The sequence below is a fragment of the Geotrypetes seraphini genome, chromosome 4 (assembly GCF_902459505.1).
Source record: "Geotrypetes seraphini chromosome 4, aGeoSer1.1, whole genome shotgun sequence".
Classification (NCBI taxonomy): domain Eukaryota; kingdom Metazoa; phylum Chordata; class Amphibia; order Gymnophiona; family Dermophiidae; genus Geotrypetes; species Geotrypetes seraphini.
This window is the reverse complement of record NC_047087.1, coordinates 40416844-40442884: the sequence shown is the minus strand read 5'-3', so window position 1 is coordinate 40442884 and position 26041 is coordinate 40416844. Positions and strand designations below refer to the sequence as shown.

Below are 26041 nucleotides of genomic sequence, written 5' to 3'. Positions count from 1 at the left end.
TATGTTTATCATAATCACAAAAGTAAAATATAACAGTTTCTTGATCATATGTCTCTTTAGCTATAAATGACAATATTATTATTAAGACTTAGTCAAAAGGAAAGATTTATAAACTAAAAAGTTTTATCTCATGCAAAATTGTCATTTCTTTAATAAGACATTAACTATTTTTTTCTATGGCTCTCCAAGTACCTACAAATCCAAAATGTGGCCCCCACAAAGGGTTTGAGTTTGAGACCACTGCTCTAAGGGACCCTTTTACTAAGCAGCAGTTGCACCATGTGCTTACCACCAGTTAAAATCTTTGGCCACGGGGTGTGCTCAGGATGTCATGTGCTATTTTGGGTCATTTTTGGTGACAGAGAGTAAGTGTGCCTTAATCGATTAGCACATGGGCATTGGTCAACCATTTAGCAAGGGAATTCTTACACAAAATAGGTGGCGGTAAGGGCTCATGCGCTAATGGCTACACGTTAATTTCAAAATGAGCACAAGGATATTTTAGAGCTGCGCTAAAAAGTAGCCTCAGTGTGCAGGAAACCCATGCACTAAAAATAGCACAGGCCACTTTTTAGCACGGATTTGTAAAGGGACCCCTGGCCTACGGATTTTTTTTGTGTGTGTGCCTGCAGCATGGAAGGTTAAATGACTTTGCCCAGGGTCACAAGGAGCTGCAGAGGGAATCAAGCCCAATTCTCTAGGTTCTCAGGCCACTGCGCTAACCATTAGGCTCTTTCTCCTACATCTTTAAAGTAAACTAAATTAAACTTGGAAGAAAAAAGGAATAGTAATTCTAAATGACGGTATTCATTCAAGATAAATAATAGGAAGAAACACAGGCCGCCATTCCGTTTGCGCCAGGCTCCTTCTCTGGCTGTAAGAAATGAACAGCTCTAGTCAAGCCCAGCAAGGGTAATAGGAGGAGGACAGAAGGGGGATAACAATGCGCGAGCGGAAGCCATTTGAGCTAAAGCGGCCACCGTAGTTGAGCGAAAACAATGGCCGCGCTAGGAAGCGATAGTGACGAGGAGGACTTTGTCAACTATGGGACTCCTCTGGAACCGCTAGCGGAGGGTGAGTCGGTCGCGAGTGTTGTTGGCGTACCATGGGGTATGAAGGGGTGCAATTGAAGACCTGTTTACGTGAGCTCTTATCGCTACTTTGTTGTCTATACGTACTAAAGTGGTTTTCTGTGGGCGACTGAAAATAAAACTTGGTACGTCTAACCCTAGGTGCCCAATAGGTCCCCATCGTGGTATCGCTGAATCGTTGCTGGTGAAGTATGAGGGGCAGCCGCTTTTTACTCTAGACACCTTCCAGGGAATATCTTTGAGAAATGTACGATTAAGGAAGGTGACTATATCTAATGTGCTGTCGTCCTCTACCTGGAAATGTTTATTAAATAAAAATACGTGAATGCACTCATACGCGTGTTTTGAAAAACAGGCCAGATTAAGCTTCACTACAAAGTCATTATATACAGGACTTGGTGTTAAGACATGGGCCCAGGACAGAAATGTGAAAGAGGGCTTCTAAAATCCACCAGCAGGCTCTGTCTCCTTCGGTTTCAGTCGATTGGGAATCCCCTGTGCGTAAGGTGGGTTGCCAGATAGCCAAATATTTTCCAGCCAAACTCATGGCAAAAGTAGCCTAACTTGTGCTTGGAGTAGCCCATAAAAGTAGCTGCTGGAAACCTCTCTAATCCATCAAACAAATGCTTCATATAAATACAAATGTTTACTTATACACTGCACAGTCCATAATGGTTTTACAAAAGACCAAAACTCAAATACAAAACATTCAGGAAAAGCAAGCACTTAAGGTAAAACGGAGAGCTGTGACTGACTGACAGGCTAAAAATCAACATTTTCAAGCTCATTTTCTGAGGTACTGTAGATGTCCGATGAAAAACGTCACAACATTGATGCAGATGGCTCAAAATTGTTGCAGCACAAGTTGTGTTGAGACATGAATGCATGGATGTTCAATATTGATTCTAATAGTTCTTGATACATTCTGTTCCTGAGTTTAATCTTGAGATCATGTCCGTTCCATAGCTATGTTACTGAACGGGAGAGCCAACAAGGATAAGGCAAACTTCCCTATTTCATTGAACTTGCACTCGCCAGCTGCTTCTGTAGAATTGATAACATCCACCCAGAATTGTTCAACATCAACATCTTCCATGTTAGGCCAGGAAACAATATTAAGTTTGTTCCATTGTTGCTCAAGAACTCTGAGATTTCCTTTTCCTGTATTTAGTGGCAAAAACGAGAGCTGAGACAACATGGGCTTTTTTTATTCCAAGAACGACCGATGGACAGGCAGAGCTTCAGATGCATGGACAATGGTGCAGGGAGGAGGGTTTTAGATTTGTTAGGAACTGGACGACATACTGGGGAAAGGGGAGCCTTTTCCACAAAGATGGGCTCCACCTTAACCAGGTTGAAACCAGGCTGCTGATGGTTGATACTGTTTATTTGGATTTTCAAAAGGCATTTGACAAAGTACTTCATGAAAGACTTCTGGGGAAATTAGAAAGTCATGGCATAGGAGGTAGTGTCCCTTTTATGGATTGAGAACTGGTTGAAAGGCAGAAAACAGAGTGGGTTTACATGGTCAATATTTTCAATGGAGAAAGGTAAATAGTGGGGTTCCCCAGGGGTCTGTGCTGGAACTGCTGCTTTTTAACATATTTATCAATGATCTAGAGATGGGAATAACTAGTGAGAATTAAATTTGCTGATGACACAAAGTTATTAAATTGCAAGAGGACCTTGTGAAACTGGAAGACTGGGCATCAAAATGGCAGATGATATTTAATGTGGGCAATTGCAAAGTGATGCATGTAGGAAACAGGAATCTGAACAATAGCTATGTGATGCAGGGTTCCATGTTAGAAGGATCTAGGTGTCATCGTTGAGGATACTTTGAAACCCTCAGCTCAATGTGTGGCAGCAGGTAAGAAGCAAATAGAATGTTAGGAATTAGCAGGAAAGGAATGGAAAGCAAAGATGAGAATGTTATAATGCCCTTGTATTGCTCTTTGGAACGGCCATACCTCGAATACTGTGTGCATTTCTGGTTACTGTATCTCAAAAAAGATATAGCGGAATTAGAAAAGGTACAAACATGGGTGACAAACATGATAAAAGGGATGGGATGACTTCCCTATGAGGAAAGGCTAAAGCAACTAGGGCTCTTCAGCTTGGAGAAGAGATAGATATGATAGAGGTCTATAAAATACTGAGTGGAATGGAAAGGGTAGATGTGAATCATTTATTTACTCTTTCCAAAAATTCTAGGACTAGGGGACATGAGATGAAGCTTCTAAGTAGTAGATTTAAAACAAACCGGAGAAAATATTTATTCACACAACGTGTAAACTCTGGAATTTGTTGCAAGAGAATGTGGTGAAATCACAGGGTTTAAAAAAGGTTTGGATAATTTCCTAAAAGAGAAGTCCATAGGCCTTTATTGAGACGGCTTGGGGAAATCCACTGCTTATTCCTAAGATAAGCAGCCTAGAATCTGTTTTGCTACTTGGAATCTAGCTAGGTGCTTGGGATCTGGGTTGGCCACTGTTGAAAACAGGATACTGGGCTTGATGGACTTTTGGTCTGTCTCAGTATGGCAATTCTTATGTTTTTATTTACTCTTGCATTCTTCAGGCCACTGGCAGCATGAAATAAGCACACTGTCTTTGGCAGTCTAGAATTTTTTCCCTCTGCTACTGCTTCGCTCCTAAGTGGGGACAGGAAGCAGTAGCAGAGGGAAAGCTTCCAAGCAGCCATAAGCAGCATGTTTACTTCAGTGATGCTGCTGGTGGGCTAAAAAGTGTGAAAGAGCAGCTGCAGCAAAATGGGTCCCCCAGCCTCACCCTCTCTCCTTTTCTCAACTACTCTTTCATCCAACATCTCTCTCCCTCCTTCCCCACCACTCCAGGGTCCACCATCTCTCCCTTTCTCTTCCCAACTTTCCTCCTGTCTAGTATCTCTGTACCCCCCCACACCACCCCCTCAGTCCAAATTCTCCCTCTTTCTTTTCTCTCCATCCCATTGTCCACCATCTTTCTCGCTCTCCTCTGTTTCCAGGCCATTATTTCTTCCCCTTCACACCCCCATATTCCCTTCTTTTTGCATCCCCCTCTCTCCCCCCCCCCCCATGTACTTCAAGAAGGGTCTTTAGGGCAATCAGAGCAGTTGTCTTCAGCCCTGTGGTTTTAGGGCCGCTGCCCCTCCCTCCCCCCAAGACTGGCATGGTTCTTCCATGTTTCCGCCTTCATCCAGCATCTCCCTGGCTTCCTGGCCTAATAGAAGTTAATTACCGTCTGAAGAGGACTGCTAGCACTGGAGCATTTCTAACAGCTTCCGAATCCTCTCACCTCCTTCTGTTCACTGCAGTGCTCACACTGAAACAGGCTGCTGAATCCTCTAACCTCGTCCTGCCTGCCGATGCCATGCTCAGCAAAGGCTTTCCCGCCGGACCGGTCTTGTCAGTTTTCATTGGTTCAGTTGGGGCATAATGGACCAATCACAAACAACCTCAGAGTCCCTAAGGTCATTTGTGATTGGCCCGTTGTGCTGCAGCAGAACCAATGAAAAAAATCAGAAGTTTGCCAGCAAATCCATTACCCACCCAAAATATTTCAAATTCCAGAATAAAGTAGCCCAAAACCTGCCACCTGCTCAAGCCCTTTATTTCCACCGTGGGGCTTAAAAACTAGTCCAATGTAGCGGGAAAACTGCCGAACTGGCCACACTGGTGGGGCCCAAGATATTTGAAGGTAGTGTACCATATTTATGAAGACAAAAATAAAAGACACATGACCCCACCCACAGCCCTGCCACATACCACCCATTTCCTTGGTCCCCCTTCATATCCTCTGAGAGTCTGTTCTCTTTTAGTGCTTCTCTCTCTCCTCTTACTCCTTTCCTCCAACCCTCCTCCCTCACAGGTGCTTCTCTCTTTATCCTTCTAATCTCCTGCTCCTGTGGTGCCTTTCATTCATTCGTTCATTCTCTTCCAACGTCTTCTGGTGTTTCTGTCTCTCTCCTCCCATCCAGTACTACCCTACTCCATGCTCTTTTCTCCAGCATTCTCCTTTCCATAATGAATTTCCCTCCCTCCCTTCAGGTTTTTCTGGACAACTTTAATGCTACTATATGGATAATTAGTGTTGCTGAATATTCATGTAGTATATAGTGTGTTACTGGCTTACTACAGTTAGCACCTGCTATTCAGCAGGCATAAATTACATAGATAAGTTATCCATTTAGGCCTGGATTCTAAAAAAGGCACTGAAAGTTAGCCACCCGGCAACTAACTTAAAGGTTTAATTGGTTCTAAATGGTGTGATAATTGGTTACACCATCAAAACCCAATTAAAACCTAATAAAAAAAGTAGACAATGCTAGTTGGTTTCCGGGAAAGGCGTCTAGGTCCATGGCGCCTAGCATTGCCTAGTGACGTTGAAGCCCGGAAATGGGCAGGTTTAGGGGCGATGCCGGGTTTTGGTGCCACTAGGCAACACAAGCTGCAATTCAACAAGGACCTGAGGCACCATAAATGTAGACCTATAAAACTCTGGCCTACATTTCTGGTTCCTAAGGTCCTTGGGAGCCGCGATTCTAAAAGCCAGTCAGCCTGTCAGTGATTGACAGGCGGCAGGTGCCCATTTTGTAGGCACCTGCTGTGGCATGCGATGCTTTCAGAATCGGAGTTTTAGTGGCAGTATATTTCTGTTAAATGGATAGTACTAAGGGCCACCTCCGTAACTTAATCCATAATTATAGAGATAGCATTTGGTTGTTATTGATTTAAAGAACCCAATATTATTATTTTATTAATATTGATTTGTTGTGTTGGCTAATCAGTGATTAATTCATAACTCCCATTGAATATTGGGTGGTAAGTGATTTGATAACACCATTAAAAAATTAATTTTCATAAGCTGACATTTTTTTCCCAAAAATTTAGAAACTTCGGTCCTGATCATGCCTTAAATTAATGTTTTCATGATTTACTAAACTGAGCCTAAGAAATGGTGAAAGTCTTTTTAATCATGGAAATGTTTTTCTGTGTACATAACTTTTTAAATTTATTTTTAGGAGAGTCAATTAAGAGACCAATTCCTATTCAAGAACAGTCAGTCAAGGATGAGAAGGGAAGGTACAAACGTTTTCATGGAGCATTCACTGGCGGCTTTTCTGCGGGGTACTTTAACACTGTTGGTTCTAAGGAAGGTATGTTAGCTTCTGTACTTCTTTCTTCCAGTCTGAGTTTCTGCTGAATCAATAGCATATGGAAATTGGCATTAACTGGGATCACTAGAAAGAAAAGCTTTGCTCTAATGTAAAAAAGCTTCTTTCAGTTACAGTAGATATTACTTTTGTAATTGCTGCCTAGGTTTTTATCCAGTAGCCTACAATACCTGTTCAACACACCTTGAAACTCTCTTTATTGGATTTGTAATTAGTTTTCTATTTGATATTGGAATTTTGAGCAGTAATTTAAATATCTTCTTGGGGTGGGGTCTCTCTAGGATGGACACCTTCTACTTTTATATCATCACGTCAGGGGAGGGCAGACAGACAGGTGCTCAGGCCAGAAGACTTTATGGATGAAGAGGTAAGTTTTCTAAGTAGTACCATATAGATGCAGCATTCATTACTCCTGAGCATTCTAAAATACAAACATTTTTATGATTTTATGTATTTAATGTTACTTTTAATGTGTCTTAGCCTAGGATCATCCAAGGCAATGTATGTGAAAATTTGATAAATCATTAAAATAATTTTTGAAATACAGCTATATAGCTATTGTAGATACTGTAAAACTTTTAAAGTCAAAAAGAGGTGTTCTGTCACCTGATATATTTTCTCATACATCAGTAGAATTTGTCATTGATTTTCTTTTCCTTCTTTCCCATATATTTATTAATCCGACAGTCATAAGTTTTCCCCCCCCCCCATTCTTCCTGGCCACTTTCTCTAGATTAGATAAGGGCAACTCTGTTCCTCCAAGGCTGTAAAACTGGTTTACAGTAGTGCTGCCCGATTCACGATTCGAATCAGTTCATCGATTCACTTCAGGTGAATCGATTCGAAACAAAAAAAAATCAGTTCCCGATTCGGCTGACCCTCGCCCCCTAAAGCAGAAGCCAACTCTTACTGGCTGGCTGCTGCCACACTGGCTTTAGAGGGCGAGGGGGGAGGGTCAGTTGGGAAGTGCTGCTATCTGGCTTCCCCCCTGGCATCCTTTTCCCTCCACTGGCGTTTGGCTTCCCACCCTTGGCCTCCCGCTTCCCCCCAGGCCTCCCCGCATCGTTTACCATTGAGAAACAGCCTGCAGATAAGATCACGATGCTAGCAATCTTTCCACTGCTTCGGAGCTGTTTCCTCCCTGATCCTGCCTCTGATGTCAGAGGAGGGGCGGGACCGCGGCAGAGGAAGCAGCTCCGAAGCAGTGGAAAGATTGCTAGCATCGTGATCTTATCTGCAGGCTGTTCCTCACAGGTAAACGGTGCGGGGAGGCCAAGGGAAAAGCCGGACACCAGAGAAGGCCAGGGGGAACACACAGGCCTTCCGGGGTGGGGTGGGGGGGTGAGCAGTCCTTCGGGGTGGGGGGTGGGACAGGCCTTCAAGGGGAGCAGGCAGGCAGGCCTTTAAGGGGGGGATAGGCCTTCAAGGGGGGGGAAACAGGCCAGGGGGGACAGACCTTCAAGGGGGGGGACAGGCAGGCAGACCTTCAAGGGGGGGGACAGGCCTTCGGGGGGTGCAGGTCTTCAAGGGGGGAGGACAGGCTTTCAAGGGGGGGACAGGCAGGCCTTCAGGGGTGGGACGCAGGCCTTTAAGGGGAGGGAAAGCCTTCAAGGAGGAAGCAGGCCTTCAGGGATGGTGGCACATGCCTTCAGGGGGGACAGGCAGGCCTTTAGGGGTGGGGTGCAGGCCTTCAGGGGGAGGTGCAGACCTTCAGGGGGGAACAGACCTTCAGGGGATGGGGGCCCTAGTGTAGAAGTACACGGAGGGAGGGAGGGAAGGGGGTGTTCAAAGTGATGTGCATATGCTGGACTTTGGGGGGGAAGAAATAATGGGTCTGAAAATAGAGGAGAGGGAGAGAGATGATGGACAATGGTATTTAGGGAGGGAAGGAACAAAAAGGGAGAGAAGTTGGACACAAGGGATGGTGTGGAGGGGGGATAGAGATACTGGATAGGAGAGTAGTTGGGAAAAGAAAGGGAGAGATGGTGGACCCTGGGGTGGTGGGGAAGGAGGGAGATATGCTGGATGAAAGGGTAGTTGAGAAAAGGTGGATCTGTGGATGGAGACGGAAAAAAGGAAAGATGCCAGACCTCCTGGGGAGGGGAGGACAGAGATAGAAGATGGATGGTTAGCATGGAGAAAGAAGAAAGAAGGAGACCCTGGCAAGCAAAATATCAGGAAACAACCAGAGCCTGGGACCAACAAGATTTGAATAATGACCAGACAACAAAAGGTAGAAAAACTAATTTTATTTTCTGTTTTGTGATTACAATATGTCAGATTTGAAAAGTGTATCCTGCCAGAGCTGGTGTTAGACCACAAACGTGAGCTAGGATTTAACAGAGACAGGAAAAGTATTTTTTGTTCGTTTATTTTGTTTACACCACAGCACCAGTGTGGTTAGGAGAAGGCAAAGGGGGTGAAGAGGCTATAAAATAAACCCACCAGGATGTTTGAAAACCCCTCAAAACAAAACACCCAATTGGGCAGGAAAGGGGGCACTCGGAGAAATTAAAAGGGGGCAGGTTTAGAACAAACGCTAGGAAGTTCTTTTTCACCCAGAAGGTGGTGGACACGGGGAACGTGCTTCCGGAGGCCGTGATAGGACAGAGCACGTTACAGGGCTTCAAAGAAGGTTTGGATAGGTTCCTAGATGATAAGGGGATTGAGAAGTACAGATAGGAGTTGAGGTAGGTTATAGGAATAGTCAGGGACCACAGCACAGGTGATAGACTTGAAGGGCCGCCGCAGAGGCGGACCGCTGGGCAGGATGGACCTCTGGTCTGACCCGGCGGAGGCAAATTCTTATGTTCTTAAAATCAAATCAAAAAACCAATTCAATAGGCTGAATCGAATCAAATTTTTTTTTCCTGAATTGGGCATCACTAGTTTACAGCATATCATCAATTGATATTCATGAGATATTAGCATTTACCTTAATAAAATACCCTGGTTACAGTGCATCTTTTGGTTTTGAAAACCAGATCTAAATGGAGTTGCCATCATCTGTTGTTAATGAGGGAAAGGAGAGTAAGAGAACTTGAGAAACAAACGGAGACAAGTATTTCTTACTATGAGTAACTCTGCTTTTGGGGACTTTTAATTTGAAAAGAGATGTATGGGAACCTTATCTAAATGATATTTTCCATTCTCAATTGAAGTTATGTAGATTGAATATGAACTCATATGTGCTTAATAATGTGATCAATTTATGCATTCCATAGAATGATATTTTCCATTCTCAATTGAAGTTATGTAGATTGAATATGCACTCATATGTGCTTAATAATGTGATCAATTTATGCATTCCATAGAATTTTATTTTCCAATCCAATTTAAAATTATTTATTCACAAGTTTTAATATTTTTTTCAGGATCTTGGTGAACATGGGATAGCACCCAAGGAAATTATGACTACAGACGACTTTACTTCCAAAACCAAAGACCGAATAAAAGAAAAAGCTAAATTGCTAGCAGCAGTGACTGCTCCTATTCCTGGAGCTTCCATCCTAGAAGATCTAATTGCACCTGCAAAGTACGCTCTTAATGCTGTGTTAATAGAATGGCATTGGCATGATTATTGCAGATATACGAGGGTGGTTTGAAAAATTTGGTAAAAAAGCAAGTTAAACAACGTAGTCTCCATCGAGGGACTATAAACTTAGTCCAGTGAGCTTCAGTTTTTTGGGTTTTTTTTTTTTGTATCGTAGGAAAACTAGCTTTTGTCAAACTCTGCAAAATACTTATTGATGACGTTGATTACTTAATGGATTGTGGTGTCAACTCATGGAAATTTACCAAACTTCAAACCACCCTAGTACATGCATGTCTGTTGTTTATTTATTTATATCCCATCCTCCCAAAAGAGCTCAGAATGGGTTAAAAGTTACATACATAATAAAACATAACTTTTAATATTATATTTGAATGATGCAGGGCTAGATTCAATAAATTGCACTCCAACATAGGCACCAGTATTCTATAAAAGGCATTGTGTGGAGCATCCTTTATAGCATGTGTCAAACACAAGGCCTGTGGGGTGAATCTGGCTCGCCTGGCCGTTTTATGTGGCCTGCTGTGACTGCCGCAGCACAGGGCTGGCGTTAAGGGGGAGCTTACAGGGCAGTTGCCCTGAGCCCCAGGGCTCTGGGGGGCCCCTACTGGGTCAGCATGTCCACCCCCTTTTATCCATGCCGATCCAACGTCTTCCTCTCCTGCTCTTGCAGGCACATCCATTTTTGTTACAGGGGGTTTGCCGTCCCTGGTATCGATTCTCAACTGCTACTTGCGGCTCCTCTCTGTTCTTTCCTTTTGCCATACTTCATCCAGACGGAAACAGGAAGTTGCGTCATTGGGGACTGACCGCGGCAGAAGGAAAGCACTGAAAGGTGCCACATGTGACTTGAGAATTGCTGCCAAGGCTGGCGGTCTCCTGTAACCAAAATGGTTGTGTCTGCAAGACTGAAAGTGAGGACGACGTTGGACCAGCGTGGATAGAAAGGGGAGGAAATGCCAAGCCAAGAACCCCCTGGACAGCTTCTTAAGTAGAATGGGGGAAGCTGGGGTGGGAGAGAGGTGAAGAACTTATGATGTCAGAAACAGAAGGGAGAGAGATAGTGGGCAACAGTGCAGAGCAGGAATGGAAGGGGAGGATGGGATAGAGAGACTGTGAGGAGAGAGCAGACCATGGGAAGGAGGCAAATGGACCACGGGAAGAGGGAGAGAAGGAGGGAAGGGAAGAAGATGAGAGAGAGAGAGATGCCAGACTGTGGGAAGGAGAAGAGAGTGATACCAGATCAGGGAAGGGAGGATGGAAGGAGAGAGATGTCAGACCACAAGAAGGGGGTGGGAAGGAGGAGAGAGAGATGCCAGACCACAGTAGGGGGAAGGAGGGAAAGGAAGAAAGGGATAGAGATGCCAAACTGTGGGAAGGAGAGAAAAAATATGCCAGACCATAGGAAGGGAGAAAACAGAGATGTCAGAACACAGGAGGGGAGAGAGAGTGAGGAGATGATGCACAGGGATGGGAGGAATGAGGAAGGGAAAAGAGATGGAAGAAATATTGTTTAGGATTAATGGGGTTGGGGGAAAAGGAGGGAGGAAATGGTGCACATGTATGAAGAGGAGGGGAAGACATGGAAAAATAGATTGAGAAGGAAGCAGGAAAATGGAAGAAAGTTGAATGTTAAAAGGTTAATATCAAAGATGGATGTAGGGCAGAAAGTAAAGGAGAGAAAATCAGCAAATGGATAAGAAGGTCTTGGAAACAGAGTTAAGAGCACAGACAAAAGGAAGTTCAGCCAGAGACTGGTAAAAGATGATTAAAAAATAAAATCACCAGACAACAAAGGTAGGAAAATAATTTTTTCAATTCAGTGATTGAAATATGTTAGTTTTGAAAATTTACATCTGCTGTCTATATTTTGCACTTTTCAGGAAGAAATTAATTTGTTTCTATTTCTCTGGTGTTGTACTGCATGCGCTAGATGTGGTGTATTTAAATTTTAGCAAAGCCTTTGATAGTATTCCACACAGACCTCTAATAAATAAATTTGAGTGCCCTCGGGATGGGCCCCAAAATGACAGATTGAGTTAGGAACTGGTTGAGTGGAAGATGACAGAGGGTAGTGGTTAATGGAGATTGCTCTGAGGAACATGAGAATGTAAGAAGAGCCATACTGGGTCAGACCAATGGGCTTATCTAACCCAGAATCCTTCTACTAAGACTAAGTATCTTAAAAAAATATTCAGCCCGCTATTTAGCCTGTATTTTAGATTTTGGCCTCTTATGTGATTGAGTTTGAGACCCCTACTTTATAGAATACCAGTTTAATGGGCATTTTGCTCCTAATGCGAGCACTAATGCCTTCCAATGCTTTCTAAAGGCTTGTGTAAATGCTCTCACCCAACTTAGGGCAATTAGGTGCGCAAATGCAAGTATTCTGTAACATTGTTCTTAAATTCCTCCCATGGCCACACCCCCATTGGTGTTGCATGCTGTGAAATTTATGTGCCCATGGGGCTCATTTTCAAAGCATATAGACATCTCAAAATGGCCAAAAAAAGTCCATCTGCCCAAAACATACAAATTATGATTTTGGAACCGCAGAATTTGGATGTTCTGCACTCCAGCTCGTCCAAATAGCAAGAATGTGTTTTGGGTGGGCCTAGGGAGGGCCCAAAATTAGGATATCCTAGCAGTGATAAATAAAAAGAAATGTCCAAAAAGGATGTTTTTATTTAGATCTGTTTTCATCTTGTCCAGAGTACAAAAAAGTGCTCTAATTGAGCAGCTGACCACTGGAGGGATTAAGGCAGTGTTTTTCAACCTTTTTACACCTGTGGACCGGCAGAAATAAAATAATTATTTTGTGGACCGGCAAAATACTAGGACTAAAATTTAAAAACCCCGTTTCCGCCCCATCTCCGTGAGCTCGGTCACCTCAGTAACTATAGAAAAATAGACAAATATAGTGCAAAATATAGACAGCAGATATAAATTCTCAAAACTGACACGTTTTGATCACTAAATTGAAAATAAAATCATTTTTCCTACCTTTGCTGTCTGGTGATTTCATGAGTCTCTGGTTGCGTTTCCTTCTGTCTGTGTATTCTTTCTTTCATTTCTTTCTTTCTGTACTCAGGCCCAAGAATTGTCCCTTTCTATTCCCCCGGTGTCTCCTTCCCATGTCTTTAGTTCCCCCGGTGCCTCCTTCCCATGTCTTTAGTGCTCCCAGTGCCTCCTCCCCATGTCTTTAGTGCCCCCAGTGCCTCCTTCCTATATCCCTCTCACTGCCTTCCACACTTTGTCCCACCCCTACCCCCAGCCTGCCTGCCTATTTACCTCTCTCCCTTCCTCCCTGGCCAAAGCCAGCCTGCTTGCCTGCCTACCTCCTTCCCTCCCTGTCGCGCAAAAAAAAAAAAAGAAGCCTTCCTCCTTCCTTTCTCCTGCTCTTACCGCCCTGCCGCTGCTGCTAAAGCCGACAGGAAGTCTTCTTTCCGACGTCAATTCTGACGTCAGAGAGGACGTTCTGGGCCAGCTAGGCAGTGATTTGCTGGCCCAGAACGTCCTCTCCGACGTCAGAATTGACGTTGGAAAGAAGACTTCCTGTCGGCTTTAGCAGCAGTGGCAGGGTGGTAAGAGCAGGGGACCTGGGGAAAGGAAGGACGGAGGGACAGGATGTCTGAAAACAACCTATGGTCACCTTAATCTTGCCGGCCCTGCACGGATTGGCAGAAATTTCCTGCGGACTGGCACCGGTCCGCAGACCGGCGGTTGAAGAACAGTGGATTAAGGCATGACCTCTCACGAATTCTCTAGTATTTGCTGCTGCCCCCTCCCTCCGAAAGTGAAACCAAAAGGAATATCAGGTTCTATGAAACCATCAGATATTATGGACATTCTGAACAAAGCAGAAAGCAAGTCTGAGGAGTAGCTGACTGGTCAGTGCAATAGACTATAAAGGGACTTGGGTTCAATTCCCATGTTGGTTCTTTTTATTTTATTTTTTCTTTGAATTGTGAGCCTGCAGAAATAAACATTATCTGCTATCCTTAAATATTTATGACACCTACAAACTTAAGGCTATTGAAGTTGCATACAGTAGATCTTCCCTGTTCCTGGAGGGTTTATCATTTAAGAGTTGTAGGGTGTTATGAATCTGAGTGCCTTGTTTACAGGCCACTACATTAACCACTAGGCTGCCTGTTTGCTCTGGAAAGATGTCTGTGTGGCCATTTTTGGAGAAAAAAAAAGCTTTTCGATGTTTCTTTGGTGTTTTATCATTTTGATGTTTCAGTTTGTAAAATGGCAGTTAATTTGGGATGTTCTCACATATTTTCAAACAGTATATCCCAATGTATTTCCTGTTCAAAAATGGCTATAAACTGGACAATGTTTTGAGGTGTTATGAGCAAGAAGCCCCAATTCTGACTTGGACATCCTTTTGAAGATTCTCCTCCACATTATAGAATATGGAGTAGGGCAGATCTGCACTTAATTCCTAATTACTGCCAATTAAGTGCTTGTTATCTCCAGTAATTGATTGCTACTATCTAATTGACTAATTTATGTGTGGATTTGGGATCTGCATCCAAATTTGGGCAACCTATACAGAATCCGGGGAATAATATAAAGGGCAATGATCATTTCTCAATAAAAGTTGCACACATTCTTTGCTGACTACATAAAAGTGAAACTGTTAACTCTAAATCTAATAGATGCTGGCACTGTAATCTAGAAGTGGGGACATTGGATCATCTAATTTTTTATTGCCCCTGCATTAGGAATTTTTGGAATTCAATTTGGTCTCAAATTGCTTATTGGAAAATCATGTGGAAATATCATATGATACTGTTCTGTTCGGTATGTCTATGAGGAAAAAAAGTCAATTATCAGCACATAACAATAAGCTTTTGATGATAATGACGGGTGTTGCTATGCAACATATTACTAACAACTGGAAAAATTATAGTAATCTCAATTATACGTTTTAGTGGAATTCCCTGTGTCATATTTACAAGATGGAAAGAGCAATTGCAATACAGAAAGGAAGTTATAAAATTTTTTTTAAAGATATGGAGACCGATGGTTGATTTTTGTAGTGAATAGGCATCATTACATAGGGGGGTGGGGGGATTGGAAGATAAGATGTAGCGAAATTGAAATTTTGAAGGAATATGATAGTTTTAATGATTGTATAGAAAGATGGGAGGGGGAGGGTTTTTATGTAATTTATAATGTATAATATAATGTATGATGTTCAAGTGTTATATGATAGTATTTCATGTTGTTCTTTTTGTGCACTTGATGTAAGTTTGATAAAGAATAAAGAAATTTAAAAAAAAAAAAAGTGAAACTGTATTATGAAATCTGGTTTGTTATTTCCTAGTAGGTTAACTATTGGTGTGGAACTGTTAAGGAAGATGGGCTGGAAGGAAGGACAGGGAGTTGGTCCTCGAACAAAGAGAAAACCATGCAAGCAAAGACCTGGTATTTATAACAGTAATGTCATTGAAAATGGTTTGCTTTAACTTGGTTTGTAAGTGGCCAAAAGGATCATTTTCTAGTGTAGTGTTTTCATGTCTAATTAATCTTTCAATTCCCCTGCAGCTCCAGGTGTGAAGGTATATGGATGTGCTTTACCTCCACAAGGCTCTGAGGGATCTGAGGTAATGAGTAAACATAAATTGAAAACGCATCTTTTCTGAAATACTATGGTTGAGAGAAAGTAATTCCTTAGTGAGTTGTAGAGCTTAGTCCAGGGACTTAGAGTCTGAGTGATATAATACTTTTTATCTAAATCATAAGCCTAGACTACATCTATTCTGATCTGTATTTGTAGTGCAAAGGATTCTGGATGATGTGTCATTTCCCTCTTCCTGCGAACTATTTGCAGAAGGATGTCAATCACATCTTTCAGCTCTGCCTTCTTCCCCAGTGGATTGCACTGCTACCTTCAATTTTTCTTTCTGCAGGTGAGCTGAGAAGGTGTTTTTCTGATCTGCTCTGACAACTTTTATTATTTTGGGGGTTTTATCTCTGACATTTGAGTCTATGTGCTTAGTCACCTTCGATACCTCTAGGGCAGGGGAACTATAGGGGTCTCATTTTTCAGGGAAGAAATCACAGCGGAGCCCGAGAAAGAGCAAGCTGAATCCCTGAAAGGATCCTCTGGGTCTTCTGGAAAGAGCTATACACTATGTTGTGAGCTTAGTGTGTAAAGCCTACTTAAAATTGCCAGGTTCCCCTGGGCTGTCTGCGGGCATGCCAGGAGCTGTGGAAGAGAGTCTTCCCTCGCAGAGTGCTTTCTCCCCAGGAAAGGAGGAGGCTAATCAGGACCCAGAAGCCCAGTCAGATAGAAACTGGGAAGAATGGGGCCCAATTATTGTCCCAGAGTGTGTAGTCATTCCTAAAGTATTCAAGATCTCAGTTGGAGACAGTTGTCAAGGGACGGTTGTGGCCCTTGATAAGGGGGAGGATTCCACAGTGTGGCATCTTTTTAAGTCAGTGACACTGCTGAATATTATTACAGATTTGCTGCGGGAATTGAAGTTGGATTCTCCACAGACCCCGTCTTCTCAGTGCTCAGTTATGAGTGGCTCACTGCTACTCACAGAGCATTGGGACTTCCCAGAGGGCTCCATGCTAAGACTTTGTTGAAGTTTTACTCTATGGCTCCTGACTTTCAGCAGCTCTTTTAACATCCTAAAGTGGATTCAAGTTTCAAGTTTATTAGGTTTTTTATATACTGCCTATCAAGGTTATCTAAGTGGTTTTACAAACAGGTACTCGAGTATTTTTCCCTCTCTATCCTGGTGGGCTCACAATCTATCTAACGTACCTGAGGCTATGGAGGACTGAGTGACTTGCCCAGGGTCACTGTTGGCTCAGATTAACAAGCGTTCTTTCCTGCCTAGTGAAGGCCTCCTTCGTGGCACGCTTCTGCCATACTAGGTTACATCGGATTCCAAATCAGATGATGTCATATGCAACCAGTTTGTGCTGGCGGGAGTGTATTATATGGCAGATGCTCTCTATGATATAATTAAGAGTCCTAAGCAAAGCTTCTGCTTACTTAATTTCTGCCTGCAGAATTCTCTGGATTAGATAATGGGCAAGGGATTCAGCTTCTAAAGTCACATTGATCAGGCTTCCGTTTAAGGGCCAGTGTGGCAGATCATTGCCCTAAGGCCTTGCCAGACAGCAGATCTCAGGCCCCTAGTGGGTCTGATAGGGGTAATTTTCAAGGATCTTGGAGATCTCATCAGTACTATGGAGATTCCTCTGTTCAGACCGTATTAAGGGTCAAGACAGAGATTTGACAGTACTAGACAGCTCCAGGCCTCTGGGTCTCGCACTGCAGCAACCTTCAAGAAAGCTCAATGATACCAGGTCCCTGGCCATACCTCTGCAGGTAGGAGAATGATTATTGGCTTACTGGGATGCTTGGATGCAGATCCACGTGGACTGCTGAGTGCTGGATATTCTTTGGAAGGGTTATTACATTGAGTTCTGTCAACCTCTGCCAGAGACCTCTGTCAAAGGGGTTGCAGAGTTCTGTCAACCCTTTTGAAGACTCTCCAGCTGGACGACCAGAAAGAACGGTCAGGGTCTGGGCGAAGGTAAAAAATCTGTTTGATATTTGAGCCATAGAGCCCATACCTAGCAAAGAATTGGGTTAGGCAGATACTCTGTATACTTCATAGTGCCCAAGAAAGGCTTAGATGGCTGGAGGCCAACTCTGGGTCTGAAGTTGGTAAATACGGAGTTGAGTGTACCTCGCTTCTTCTGCATGGAGATTGGGCAGTCGGTCATTGCGGCAGTGGCATTAGGGAAAGTTCTAGCCTTCCTGGATTGGATGGAGGTCTGTCTTCACATTCCCATATTTCTGGAATGCAGGAAGTACTTGAGATTCCATGTCCTGGAGAGGCATTTGTAGTTCTTCAACCTACCCTTTGGGGTGGCAACAGGATCATGTACATTCACTAAGATGATAGTTCTAGTAGCAGTGCATCTTTGCAGAGTGGAGATGCAGGTGCATCCATACTTGGCCAATTGGCTTAGAGCCAAGTTCAGATCAGAAGGGGAAAAAGTGGTAACCCAAGACCTGGGCTGGATAGTCAGTCTCTGGAAGAATCGCTTGGAACTTGGTGCCTGTAGTATCTAAAGGTCTGTTTTAACATGGCAGAGAGCCATGTTTTCCTTCCAAGCCATGCAAGCAGAAACTCAGGAAACAAATTTCAGACCTTGACGATGTCAGCTCCTATAGCTTAGCACTGCCTACAGGTTCTGGAGTCAACGGTTCCTTGGGTGAGGGCACATATGCGTCCCCTCCAGGATTCCTTATTGTTATGTGCCACCTACTGGCACTCTTAGCAGCTCAAATAGCGGGAACAGAGAGTGCACAAGCCGACTATTTCATCTGGCAGACCTTGGACCCAGGAGAATGTTCGTTGTCTTAGAAGGTGTTCGACCTCATTGTTTGATGTTGAGGACAACCAAAAATGGATCTCTTGGCCTCAAACACAAACAAGAAGGCAGATCACTTCAACAGCCAATGCTTCGAGCCTGGAAACGCTGGATTGGATGCTTTGGTTCAACCATGGCTAGAGGAAGGAATGTTTTGTGTGTTCCCTCCATGGCCCCTGATAGACCGAGTCATCTGCAGAATAGGGAATTACCCAAGGCTGGTGATCCTAGTGGCTCCAAATTGGCCATGTGGATCTAGTTTGTTTCCAAAGGGACAAGAGCTTCAAGTTACAAGTTCATTTGGATCTACTCAGTCAGGGTCCAGTTCCCATAGAGGATGTGGAACACTTCAAGCTTATGGCATGGCTCTTGAACGCAAAGCCTTAGGGAAGAAAGGTTACTCAGTAGTTATTTCTACCCTCCTTAGAGCTAAGAATCCAGCAACGGTCATGGTCTAGGTCAAGGCTTGAAAGATATTTCAGCAATGGTGTATGACAGAGAAGATAGAATCCTTGTGAGCCCTGAGTTCTGTGGTCCTAGCTTTTCTGCAGCCTAGACTTGAAAAGGGGCTGTTGGTTGGTTCTTTTAAGGTGCAAGTGGCAGATATCTTGTGTTTTAGAGCTCATCCAGGTGTGTCCAGTTTCATTATTGTGTTGAAGGGGCTCAAGTAAAGCTCCATATGAGCCGCTACAGGAGGTGTAGCTGCTAGATCCTTCTGTTAAAACAGTGTTTATGGTGGCAGGTGCTTCTGTGAGAAGAGTCTCGGAGTTACAGATACTCTCATATAGTGAGCAGTTTCTTAACACTACAGAAGCGGGAATTGCTTTATGCACGGTTGTTCATTCCACCTAAGTTTTTGAAGCGATTATTATTTGTTATATTTGTTACAGAGCAGAACAGAATTGATTTGTCGAGAAGGTTCCCCATGCCCGTCCTTCATATTTTCTTACATAAGAATTCTTAGTGCTTTGGTACAAACTGAAAGTGACAGTACAGTTCACTGGGGATGGAGGCGGAGCTGAAAGATTTGATTGACATTCTACAAAAGCTTCTTGGGAAGAGGGAGTTAACCTATCATCCATAATCCTGTGCCCTTCTATTACAAAGAAAATTAGCAAGGTAAGAACCTAATTTTCCCATACCACATACTTCCGTACCTTCTTTATGCCTCTGTCATGCTTCATGTTTCTCTCATTTGTATATAAAGGCAGACAACAGCAAGTAAAGAAAACTAATTAGTATTAGGCATGCCTTTCTGCATTAGAAGCTGTTGTATTGAAATCTGGCATTAGCCTAATCATAATAGAAACCTGATGTTTGTAGTTCATTTAATATTTCATATTATAGTGACAGATAATCAGCATTATTTGTTTGGACATATTTTATTACTGTTATTCTAACTTAAGGTTTGGTTGGAGTAGTGTCTCTAAATGGGTTTGTTTTGCATGTGCTCTGACAGGAAAGAACCTTACTTATGAGCCATAATATAAATCTCTCAAAGTTCATTGTTTGTGCTCTTAATACTCGTTGTGCTGAAGAGAGCTTTTTACGGGAGCTCAGTACGACTGGGACCATGTCTTTCTTTCTACCTCTTTTTCATGGTTTCTGATTTGCATTTCTTAGTAAGTGATGGTCTTCCATCTTTCTTAAGCAAATACAGTGAGCAACACTTAAGTACTGAATCCCATCTGCCTCATATTTATCTACTCAATAAACAACTGCAAGGTGTGTTATATATCATTGAGATTTTGGAAAAATGATTTAACAAATTTAATACAATCAAAAATGCCCTTGGGGAGAGGGATGTAATGCTGCACATATTGTTCCCACTTTTATAATCGCGGAAAAAGCACACAATTTCTGACCTCTACATTTGTTCTGAAGATTTGTAAATGTGAACAGAAAGGGCCTGATTTTCAGCCGGCGGAAGGCAGCATGGTTAGCTGCCAATGGTGGCACTGACTCCGGATATTCAATGCCAGGCTGTATCCAGCACCCAACACTGAATATCTGGTTTCAAATTTTGTCTGCGGCAACTTAACTGGTTAAGCTGATATTCAGTGCTATCTGGTTAAGTGCTTAGCGGTTAAAGATAGGCCTGCTATTTAAGTGTCCTATCTTAATCGCTAAAATTAGCCAGTTTAGTGCTGAATATTCATGCTTAACTGGCTAAGTCACATGATAGCCAGTTAACAGCTATCTGCTAATCTCTAATATTCAGTGGAGATAACTGGCTAATTTGTGCTGAATATTAGCAATTATTTGGCTAAGCACTACTTAACCAGACAGGAAGGAATATATCTAAATTTTTAATATTAGTAGAAACAAAACCTAGCTGCTTCTACTGTGACATAGTAACATAGTAGATGACGGCAGATAAAGACCCGAATGGTCCATCCAGTCTGCCCAACCTGATTCAATTTAAATTTTTTTTTTTTTTTTCCTTCTTAGCTATTTCTGGGCGAGAATCCAAAGCTCTACCCGGTACTGTGCCTGAGTTCCAACTGCCAAAATCTCCGTCAAGACCCACTCCAGCCCATCTACACCCTCCCAGCCATTGAAGCCCTCCCCAGCCCATCCTCCACCAAACGGCCATACACAGACACAGACCGTGCAAGTCTGCCCAGTTACTGGCCTAGTTCAATATTTAATATTATTTTCTGATTCTAAATCCTCTGTGTTCATCCCACGCTTCTTTGAACTCAGTCACAGTTTTACTCTCCACCACCTCTCTCGGGAGCGCATTCCAGGCATCCACCACCCTCTCCGTAAAGTAGAATTTCCTAACATTGCCCCTGAATCTACCACCCCTCAACCTCAAATTATGTCCTCTGGTTTTACCATTTTCCTTTCTCTGGAAAAGATTTTGTTCTACGTTAATACCCTTTAAGTATTTGAACGTCTGAATCATATCTCCCCTGTCTCTCCTTTCCTCTAGGGTATACAAATTCAGGTCTTCCAGTCTCTCCTCATACGTCTTCTGGCGCAAGCCTCCTATCATTTTCGTCGCCCTCCTCTGGACCGCCTCAAGTCTTCTTACGTCTTTCGCCAGATACGGTCTCCAAAACTGAACACAATACTCCAAGTGGGGCCTCACCAATGACCTGTACAGGGGCATCAACACCTTCTTCCTTCTACTGACTACGCCTCTCTTTATACAGCCCAGAATCCTTCTGGCAGCAGCCACTGCCTTATTACACTGTTTTTTCGCCTTTAGATCTTCGGACACTATCACCCCAAGGTCCCTCTCTCCGTCCGTGCATATCAGCTTCTCTCCTCCCAGAAAAACAACTGCTTTTACATACAAGCAGCAGCGAGACCTACCGCAACCACCAAGAACCCACAGACCTGATCCTGCCAGGAGTGTGAACTCCTCCCCCTGCAGTCCATTGGAGAGATCAATCTGCCTGCTTTTAAATATCAGCAGCAGTGGAGATCAACTGCTTTTACACCTAAGCAGCAACGAGACCAGCCACAACCACCGAGAGCACACAGACCCGATCCTACCAAGAGTGTGAACTCTTCCCCCCATGCAATCCGCTAAGAAGATCGACTGTCGGCTCCGGGCAGCTTTACCGCAGAGGAGAGAATCCTGCATTCACCGTGGGCCTCATCTGTGGCAGCCTCCTTGGAGCGGCTGGGGCACGGGCAGTGTGTCTGGGAGGGAATGCATGGATGGGAGAACATCGCAGGGGAGGAGACATAGGCATCCTGGGACTGTTTATTTTATTTTTATTTTTCTTCTAACTCTACTTTTCACTTCTCTATTACCCTCCAGGTACTTTAGTTAGATTGTGAGCCTTCGGGACAGTAAGGGAATTTTTCAAGTACCTTTCTTATTTCTAATCTTAATGTATATTTTCTGTAAACCGCTTAGAACCTAACGGATGTAGCGGTATATAAGAAATAAATTACATTACATTACATATACGGTTCCTTCCTATTATTAATCCCCAAATGCATTACTCTGCATTTCTTTGCATTGAATTTTAGTTGCCAGGCATTAGACCATTCCTCTAACTTTTGCAGATCCTTTTTCATATTTTCCACTCCCTCTTCGGTGTCTACTCTGTTACAAATCTTGGTATCATCTGCAAAAAGGCACACTTTTCCTTCTAGCCCTTCAGCAATGTCACTTACATACATATTGAACAGGATTGGCCCCAGCACCGAACCCTGAGGGACTCCACTAGTCACCTTTCCTTCCTTCGAGCGACTTCCATTAACCACCACCCTCTGGCGTCTGTCCGATAGCCAGTTTCTGACCCAGTTCACCACTTTGGGTCCTAACTTCAGCCCTTCAAGTTTGTTCAACAGCCTCCTATGAGGAACTGTATCAAAGGCTTTGCTGAAATCCAAGTAAATTACATCTAGCATATGTCCTTGATCCAGCTCTCTGGTCACCCAATCAAAAAATTCAATCAGGTTCGTTTGGCACGATTTACCTTTTGTAAAGCCATGTTGCCTCGGATCCTGTAACCCATTAGATTCAAGGAAATACACTATCCTTTCTTTCAGCAACACTTCCATTATTTTTCCAACAACTGAAGTGAGGCTCACCGGCCTGTAGTTTCCTGCTTCATCCCTGTGACCACTTTTATGAATAGGGACCACATCCGCTCTCCTCCAATCCCCAGGAATCACTCCCGTCTCCAGAGATTTGTTGAACAAGTCTTTAATAGGACTCGCCAGAACCTCTCTGAGTTCCCTTAGTATCCTGGGATGGATCCCGTCTGGTCCCATCGCTTTGTCCACCTTCAGTTTTTCAAGTTGCTCATAAACACCCTCCTCCGTGAACGGCGCAGAATCTACTCCATTTTCTCGTGTAACTTTGCCGGACAATCTCGGTCCTTCTCCAGGATTTTCTTCTGTGAACACAGAACAGAAGTATTTGTTTAGCACATTTGCTTTCTCCTCATCACTCTCCACATATTTGTTCCCAGCATCTTTTAGCCTAGTAATTCCATTTTTTATCTTCCTCCTTTCACTAATATATCTGAAAAAATTTTTATCTCCCTTTTTTACATTTTTAGCCATTTGTTCTTCCGCCTGTGCCTTCGCTAAACGTATCTCTCTCTTGGCTTCTTTCAGTTTCACCCTGTAGTCCTTTCTGCTCTCCTCTTCTTGGGTTTTTTTATATTTCATGAACGCCAACTCTTTCGCCTTTATTTTCTCAGCCACTAGGTTGGAGAACCATATCGGCTTCCTTTTTCTCTTGTTTTTATTGATTTTCTTCACATAAAGGTCCGTAGCCATTTTTATCGCTCCTTTCAGCTTAGACCACTGTCTTTCCACTTCTCTTATGTCCTCCCATCCTAACAGCTCTTTCTTCAGGTACTTTCCCATTGCATTAAAGTCCGTACGTTTGAAATCTAGGACTTTAAGTATCGTGCGGCCGCTCTCCACTTTAGCCGTTATATCAAACCAAACCGTTTGATGATCGCTACTACCCAGGTGAGCACCCACTCGAACATTAGATATACTCTCTCCATTTGTGAGGACCAGATCCAATATCGCTTTTTCCCTTGTGGGTTCCGTCACCATTTGTCTGAGCAGAGCCTCTTGAAAGGCATCCACAATCTCCCTACTTCTTTCCGATTCCGCAGTCGGAACATTCCAGTCCGCATCCGGCAGGTTGAAATCTCCCAACAGCAGAACCTCCTCTTTCCTTCCAAACTTTTGGATATCCACAATCAGATCCTTATCAATTTGCTGCGATTGAGTCGGAGGTCTGTAGACTACACCCACGTAGATAGAAGTTCCATCTTCTCTTTTCAGAGCAATCCATATCGCTTCTTCCTCTCCCCAGGTCCCTTGCATTTCGGTCGCTTGGATATTGATCTTTACATAGAGAGCTACTCCTCCACCTTTATGACCATCTCTGTCCTTCCTAAAAAGATTATATCCCGGTATGTTTGCATCCCATCCATGTGATTCACTGAACCATGTCTCTGTGATAGCAACAATATCTAGATCTGCCTCTAATATTAGGGCTTGCAGATCATGAACTTTGTTGCTTAGACTGCGAGCATTTGTGGTCATCGCTTTCCAGCTATTTTTCAGCGATAATCTCCTTTTTCGTATGGATTTTTGTGTCGTTTCACTTTCCGCTGCAATACTAAGAAATGAGTTGCTGATATTGCTTTTGTTGCAGCCTTTACTACTATCACATCTTTTCTGTGCATAAGTAAAATCTGACACCAATTAATAAACTATATAATTAAATTATTAGTGTAACTTGTGATGATCTAACCATTATTTAAGTCCTAAAGCATTAGAAAGCAAGAAGCTTCACTCAGGACTAAAAGAACCTCCTTTTTTTAGGATGTTCTTGTACCTGCAGGACATGAAAAAAAAAAATCCCCCACTCCTTTTAGATTCCTCGAGCACAGTGACCTCTTAAGCCTTCTTTTCTTTTGGAAATAAGGCCAAAATAAGTCCTAAATCAAAAGTATGTGACTGATTATTTCTTGCAAAATGAAATGGAAATGAAACCTAAGAAGCTAGAATACATATCACTAATTAAGACGGAAAAAGGCACTTTATTTTTTGAGACCCCTGATGGATGCTCCTTATTTTATACTACTATCCTCTTTCCATGCTGGATCAGACCAATATCCATCATGCCCTGCAGTGTTTAATTTGATTTTGAAGTTCCCAGGTACAGGAAGTGATGTTTTATTCTTGTTTCCTTTTGAAAGGATGACGATGAATATCAGCCGGAAAATGTGACATTTGCTCCCAAGGATGTGATGCCAATAGACTTTACCATTAAAGACAATGTCCATGGCTTTGGCTACAAGGGACTGGATCCATGCCAGGCATTATTTGGAATGCCAGAACACATTAATCCATTCACTAATGAGTCTAAAGAGATGAATAATCTGCTAGGTGATACAGGATATAGTAAAGGAAGGAAACTGGGAATCACTGGTCAGGTAAATACATTTTCTGTGGATTTTGTTCTTAATGTAGAATATGAGTTCTTACTGACTTAATTATTATTTTTTCTTTCAGAGATAAAATAGGTGATGGTGAATTATTAGAAAGTGAATGGTTAGGATGGGACCAGCTATTTTTGTATGTTTTAGTCCCTTTGGAAGGGCAGATTTTGTCTTAGTCAGGATATTTTATGTTTTAGTAATCCTAATCCAGATTTTCCACTGAAAAATTTAAGCATGAATTGGCTGTAGTTGAGTATTTTCTGAATGCCGCAATGTTATCTGCTGCTGAAAAGGAAAGACCACATCCTGAAATCCTGACAATATACTAGTGTTGAAACACAGTGCTTATTGTAGAAATTTGTCTTGAAAGAGTAAACTTAGCTTGTGGTATCTTCAACTATAAAGAACCTGGCTACGCTTAATAATATATCTGTAGTTAGTGCTATCTATTGTACTCTTCAAAGGCCTTTGGTGTTGGAGCTTTGGAGGAGGAGGATGCTGATATTTATACAACTGAGTCTATGTCCAAGTATGATACTGTGATCAGTGAGGAAGATCCTGGAGATGGACTGTTTGGATGGACAGCACCAAAGCAATACAGGAACCAGAAAGGTAGGATTTTTGAAAATGTTTATCCTTTACATCAGTCTGTCTAAGTTCAGCATCATTACTCTGAAAGTATAAGAGCAATTACCTCTGCAATCCAAGGCCAGTAATTCACTGTTCTTTTAGAAATGAGAAGGGGACTTTCAGGCATGTGAGTGCATATCACTAAGGTTTGCTAGGGGAGCTCATCAGCACACACCTGACCCTTTTTATTTATTTATTTAATTTTTGGGTATATTTAAGTTGTGGGGAGAATT

At 42.9% G+C, this 26041-nt stretch overlaps 1 protein-coding gene across 5 annotated transcripts in view; it reads left to right on the top strand.

The window, feature by feature from the left end:
• The first annotated feature begins 715 nt into the window (after positions 1-715).
• Positions 716-26041, top strand: part of GPATCH1 (G-patch domain containing 1) — a 99002-nt gene continuing 73676 nt past the window's right edge. The window contains exons 1-8 of one of the 5 annotated variants that reach the window (XM_033942072.1): positions 716-1074; positions 6111-6245; positions 6545-6630; positions 9638-9798; positions 15155-15255; positions 15376-15434; positions 24936-25172; positions 25643-25790. In XM_033942072.1, the coding sequence (XP_033797963.1) occupies positions 999-1074; positions 6111-6245; positions 6545-6630; positions 9638-9798; positions 15155-15255; positions 15376-15434; positions 24936-25172; positions 25643-25790 (1003 nt within the window). In that variant the 5' untranslated portion in view covers positions 716-998. The remainder of the gene's footprint in view (positions 1075-6110; positions 6246-6544; positions 6631-9637; positions 9799-15154; positions 15256-15375; positions 15435-24935; positions 25173-25642; positions 25791-26041) is intronic. The other 4 variants (XM_033942071.1, XM_033942070.1, XM_033942068.1 and 1 more) reach the window with 4 other exon arrangements.